This window comes from Pundamilia nyererei, unplaced genomic scaffold (assembly GCF_000239375.1).
Source record: "Pundamilia nyererei isolate P.nyererei 1_Seehausen unplaced genomic scaffold, PunNye1.0 scaffold00049, whole genome shotgun sequence".
NCBI classification, from domain to species: domain Eukaryota; kingdom Metazoa; phylum Chordata; class Actinopteri; order Cichliformes; family Cichlidae; genus Pundamilia; species Pundamilia nyererei.
This window is the reverse complement of record NW_005187450.1, coordinates 761802-768147: the sequence shown is the minus strand read 5'-3', so window position 1 is coordinate 768147 and position 6346 is coordinate 761802. Positions and strand designations below refer to the sequence as shown.

Here is a 6346-nt window from a genome sequence, read left to right as displayed (position 1 = left end):
ATATATACATATATGTGACTTCCAGATAACAGAAAGCCTTATAGAGATGTTCTATGGTTTAGTTCTCCAGCTTAAATGATTATTTAGGTAGCAGTTAAATGCTAGCTAACTCAAACGGCCTTACTCTCAGTGCTGAAAGAAAAGAAGAGTTTTTACAGCGAACTTTATGTCTCCAACTGAGCACACAATTTGTTCTTGGATTTAAGGATTTAAGACCTTCCACATCATTTCTTTGGATTGCCATGGGCTATAAGTCAGTCTTTGATGCGGCTGAAAGAGTCAAAAAGTGTATCAGCCCCCTCACAGTAGGTGCAGTAATCCAAGTTGACACTGCAGCCCTTTCAGAGAAGGTGACAGCATCTCTGTGGCTTGTTAAAGGCTGTGCGGAGGCTGACACCAGGGGAAAAGGAGATGCTGCAGTGGTAGGAATGCTGGGAGGACAGACGGCCCCCCAGATCAGCTGTAGCAGCTCTTCCAGAGTGAGCACATTTGACCAGACAGACTGTAAAGTCGTTAGCGTCCTGATAGCAGCAGAGCTGACAGAACTTTCCATCTACCGTTGACTTCTGAACTACAAGTTAAGCTCAACATTACTGAATAATGTTAACAGTATAGCTGAGGTTTGCAACCCCCCCCCCAACAATACCCACCAGTATTTGTAGTGTTGCGTATACATGATGGTGCCACGCAGTGAGCATGTGTGTTACAATCTGGGCCCACATTTTTTAGCTTGTGCTTGTTTATTTCTTGGTAAATTGTCTCTATTAGAAAGAAGGTGGCAACCATCAGCAGATCATGTTGAAATTAAAGACAAACATGAAGCAGGTTGTAGACTTAAAACGAGCAATGCCCATCTCTGATGGTTTTTAGGTTTCTTTGTGGAAATTTATATATTAGAGATCAGTCATTGCACTGAATAAAAAACGCATTGTGTGTTCAGATATGACTGAGTTTAGACTGACAACAAACTTTCCAGGTCATGCTTCTCATGTCTCCTTCCATACTCATCTTCATATGTACTTCCTCAGAAGTGCACCCTGGTTTGGAAAGCAGTACCCCACAATTCAGATTTTCTTGGCTACCTGGCTAATGCGTACTGTCCAAAGAATAAGAATGGTTTTATTTTAAAAAACAAAAGACCAACCCATAATATATAATCAGTATGATTTGATACTGTTCTTTGCAAAGACAGGAACAAAAAAACCCCCAACATATTTTTAAATCCACCTTTCTAAAGTTCAGGTGTTTGATTGAGGTGAAATGTCCCTTTAATATCAGTACCAGTATGTACAATTACAAATGTATCTATTTAACAGTCATCAGTAACAAAAGCAGCCTGCAGCATCACCCACAATAAACCTGCAGTCATTTTCAAATTTATTAACGTGCTTAAATTAGTCCAAGACCTTTTTGTCATTTCTGATAGGTAGACTTTGTTATTTTCAGAAAAAGGTTATTATAGTGAATATACACGAGGTTATGTTATATATCATCAAGCATGCACAGAGATCTCCATCTCATCCTACTGTGGTTATAAGACAGCCGTAGGCGTTTTACATCTTATTCTGAATGTGTTTTGGAAGAGTACGAGTTTATGGGGCCGTGTGTGTGCAGACGCAGTCACAGGTGTTAATGCCATGTGACTGAGGTCAAGACGGGTAAAGTGAGAGTGTTCAGCTGTCCACGTAGATCACTGTGAAAGAGCAGTATGTTGGGAATGGACCAGAGAACTGTGTAGAGTGATCCTAGCAACAAACTGTTAGAAACACAACTGTTACTCTGTGTGTGTCAGTCAGTTTTTATTAGGAAACAACATACACCTACTTTTCCGAGTGTCACAGTGCTCCCAGCGCCATAAACGTCATGCCTTTTTTTGTTGTAGTTTGTCTTTGATAAATGGAGAGCTGCATTGTTTACATGTGATGGTATCGAGTACACCGTTGCTAAAGAATAAATATGTGCATGCAATTAGGTTTCGTAATTTCCTGGACAAAGACAATTTTTGCATTTCTGCTTCTGCACACCACCACAGTGGACTTTTAAAATGAAGTGCAGTACACGAGCTGTATAAACAAGTTTTAATATGAATCATATTTGCTGCCTTATTTTATTTTTGATGATGTAGAACTCAAAAACTCCTGTATCAAATATGATTACCTGTTTAGGAATTACAGACATTTTTTGACAAACTAACATAATTTTAACATAATTAAATATTTATTATTTAAATATAAGGATAGTTTTTAAATACTCCTGTTTAATAATGCTTTGCGGTCACTGAAAGCCTGAAGTCTAGGACCCATGGACATCACCACATGCAGATGGTCTGCCAGGCCTTTAAGCTTTAAACCCCTTGAATTAAAGCTGAGAGTCTGCACGTCAGTCACATGTTTAATTAAAAATGCACGGTGGTGAACTATCCAATAATTTATGGACAACTGTAGGGACCATTTATACATGGACGGGTAAACCTTTGCTCTTCAGTTACAACTTTTCATTTTGTACGTCACTTTGGATGCAACCAGTTGTTTCTGTGTGTGTTTGAAATCACCAGAACAATTTTCACCTTTGAAAACATGTTTATTCATTTTTTAAAGTGTATAGTATTGCTCCATTTGGCAACAGTGCAAAATCCAACATTTTAAAGTCCATCATAAATAAGTAACATACCATAAATAAATATCACCACATTTAACACAAACTTTAAAAAAAGAAGAAGCTACAGTCACATTAAAATTGCACAAACAGATGTAAGATATCTTAAGCAATCTTTCTATGTACATTTGGATCCACAGAATGGAGGCTAAAGTCTTGTGTGGTTTTGTGCACCTTTTGTCTTTAAAGTCTGTCCCTGCCTTGTATCGACTTCATCACAGCTTCTCTATAAGGCCATCACGACTCCAACTCTACGAGCGTCCGCACTTACACAGAAATTAAAACGCAAGGTTGTTTTAGATAAACAGAAAAGGTTCAACAAAAATCCTTCAAAATAAGGAAAAAAGGCAACTTCTCAGAAGTTTGGAAAGGTTAACACTGCACGACACGTGAACTGAACCCAGGTCCATTTACTTTAGACATGCAGGTGAGATTCCCAAATCACCCACAACAGGTTCAGTGACATTATATTTGTGGTTAATCATACGGCTGTTATATGATGAGGTAATAAAAAAGGGAATATGACAGCACCAAGTGTCAACAACATTACTGATTAGTGTCAAGTGTTGGCATACTGAAGCTAAACTAGACCTTTCTGCTTTGACTGAATTCCAGGATGATATCCACTTCCACATTTTTGGAAAAAACTGATCAAGAAGCAGGATTAAAAACAGTATAGATTTCTTTCATTGAGTGGTCAGCAGGTTTGCGAGCGATTAAAGCCTTTGTCACAAATGCAGTGTCAAATGCAGTCATGCTTATGGCAGTGAAGAAATATTTAGAAATGCAAAACGAAGGCTGCATTTCGAGATGCAACAGGAGAAACTCTACCCCTCTCATGCTTTAGACATTCTTTGTCATATCCACTGATGATATGCACATCACACATCTAAATAAATATATTAAAAACACTCTGAAGTAGGCATAGGTCGGATCTCCTTTCCTCCCTAAGCATATTTAAAACAGAATATATATTAGCATTTATACATTTTTATAAATACATATACTTTATCATCTCTGTTTTATATCTTTAAAAAAGAAAAAAAGAAAATGGATCCAAACTCATTTACAGTTTTGAGGGCCTAGCTTTTCTATGCTGTTGGTGTCCATGCGCTCTTGCAGTGAGGGTTTACAACATTGCCTGTTACTGCCACCTAGTGTGGCAAAGCAGCACTACAATATATATATTTTTTCCTATCTTGTTGGTGCCAGTACATAAACATGCATGGTACAACCAGTAAAAATCTACATTCCAAAATAAATCATTCAGCTTTTCTCTCTCTCTCTTTTGTTTTTTTTAAATACATTATTGCAAAACCTCTGGGTGTCAAAGAAAAACCTTGCATCGACACCGCAACATCAAACCAAATACATTTACATCACACACGACAGAATTAAGGGACCACCGTGTTTTTAGGTGTGTCAAACACCAGAGCGGTGGGAAATTTTTTTTATTTATTTATTTTTAAAAGTGGGGCTTTGAAGAACGATTGGTCAATGTTCACATATGGGAGGGCGCCGGTATCTTTATGGCTATACAGTGGAGGTACTAAGGCCAGATATAGTGTAGTCCAGAATTAAGGGGAATATTGAAAACAGCCAGATTGTTAGAGGAAATTTAGAACATGCAATGCAGTAAGCCCAGTTTTTGTTCATTCAACCTCAAATTAATATAATCAATGAGGCTAAGAATGTATCTGAAGCTGCAAATGCACAAAACTGAAAGTTTTGTTGATTTTTTTAAAGGACTTTTTGTTGATATAATAAAAGCTTTACTTGTGAAATACTGTACAGTTTCCTATAATCAGTGAAAACAACATAGATCTTTAAATCCATTACCAGCATGTTTGTTTGTTTTTTAATTCTGGTGCACTAATCTTCACCAAAACTGCCACTAATTCTGAAGCACACTACACCGAGGCCTCAGCCCATCTGTTCCCCTCGCCTCCACACATTTACCTGTCCAACCACCAGCGCTCTTCCTCCTCATCTTCTTTGTTTCAAACAGAGCAGTTGCGTCTCTTCCCAGAGCCAGTCTGGGCTGTAGCAGCAGAGGCTGAGGTCAGCCAAACAATGACCCCGTGTCAAAGGCTGGTGGAAGAAACCGAGAGGGTGGGCGAGGAAGGTGGCGGGAAGTTCAGGAGCTCCAGCACAGCCACACCCACGCTGCTGCGCCGTGTGAACATGCAGGAGGCTGCGACCCATTTATTGCTGCGTGGGTTGTACTTTTCAATGGAGTTGAGACTGGAGCTGCCATCATTGCCTCCCACTGCGTATAACCAGCCATCCATTGCCACCAGGTCATGAGTGCTCCTGGAAGGCAAAAAGAATATTTAAATGTTTAAGTTCTCACTAGGGGTGCAACAATACACAAAATTCACGGTTCGGTTCGATACTTTGGTGTCACGGTTCGATATTTTTTCGATTAAAAAAAAAAAAGTTCATGCCTTTTTAATTTGTCATTTATTAAATTTTCACGGCACATTCTGCACCACATCTCTGTGCGTTCATCATTTGTTTGAAGCCAGCTCACCTCCTGCAACTACTTTTCCGAGAATACGTGCTTCTTTTGTGGTTCGGGCTCCTTCTGACATTTCTTTGGAGGTGGAGGAACATCACAGTAATTGCTTAAAGGAGCTTCTTCGACATCTTTAAGAGTTCTAAACAAATGTCTGTCCTCCTCCTGAAAATCTTATGTATGCAAACACGCGTTGCAACTTCTTATCTTGTGCCCGTTTTTTATTTTGACAGCGAATGCGCACCTGCGGACCACTTATGTGCAGCCTTGGTTATTTCGCTTGTCATATTGCAGCCACAGAAATTCTTTTGTCCATGAAACCATAAAGCTGCACTTTCTTTTTGCCTTAATAGTCTGATTTGTCATAACTTTTCCGTTTTGTGGTAAGCTTTTCTTTGGCTGTCACTTCTTCACCCTGACCTGTCTTATTTGGCTCAGCAGAACTAAAATATTGTGGCGAGCTCAGACAAGGAGGAGACGGAGGTATCGTTTGGTCTTGCTTCCCGTGAGCTAGCCAAGGGAGCACAGCCGTTTATTGACATCTGCAGAAGAACACTGCCGCTAGCTAACTGCTCAGCGCGGCAACAGCACAGCAACAACAACACCGCCACACAGGGCGCCCTCTGACCCCGGAAGGACACACCGTCGCAGCGAGAGGGCGTCACCCGTCACTATGGCAACATAAACAAAACATAACTGTACAAACAGAATCCCGAACAGAACTGATCCGCTACATAGCCCCCACCTAATCGGTCAGTCGTCCCCGACGACCCCATTACTCCACACAAAGTCCTGCAAATGTCCAGGTGCCTTCTTTTGGCGCACCGGCCGGTCACGACCGGCGGGGGAAAAGTCACTCGGGTCAGAACATGGGGTGCCACCATCATTCCACTTCTGACACCAATGTGGCGAGCTCAGACAAGGAGGAGACGGAAGTATCGTTTGGTCTTGCTTCCCGTGAGCTAGCCAGGGAGCACCGCCGTTTATTGACATCTGCAGAAGAACACTGCCGCTAGCTAACTGCTCAGCGCAGCAACAACAACACACAGGGCGCCCTCTGACCCCGGAAGGACACACTGTCGCAGCGAGAGGGCGTCACCTGTCACTATGGCAACATAAACAAAACATAACTGTACAAACAGAACCCCGAACAGCCCTGACCCGCTACAATAT

The 6346-nt window shown here is 40.9% G+C and overlaps 1 protein-coding gene across 3 annotated transcripts in view; it reads right to left on the bottom strand.

Annotated features, from left to right (window-relative positions):
• Window positions 1-3690: 3690 nt before the first annotated feature.
• The window catches only part of klhl17 (kelch-like family member 17), a 16857-nt gene continuing 14201 nt past the window's right edge, over window positions 3691-6346 (bottom strand). For all 3 annotated transcript variants that reach the window (XM_005732885.1, XM_005732884.2, XM_005732886.1), the window contains exon 12: window positions 3691-4968. In XM_005732885.1, coding sequence (XP_005732942.1) covers window positions 4740-4968 — 229 coding nt within the window. In that variant the 3' untranslated portion in view covers window positions 3691-4739. The remainder of the gene's footprint in view (window positions 4969-6346) is intronic.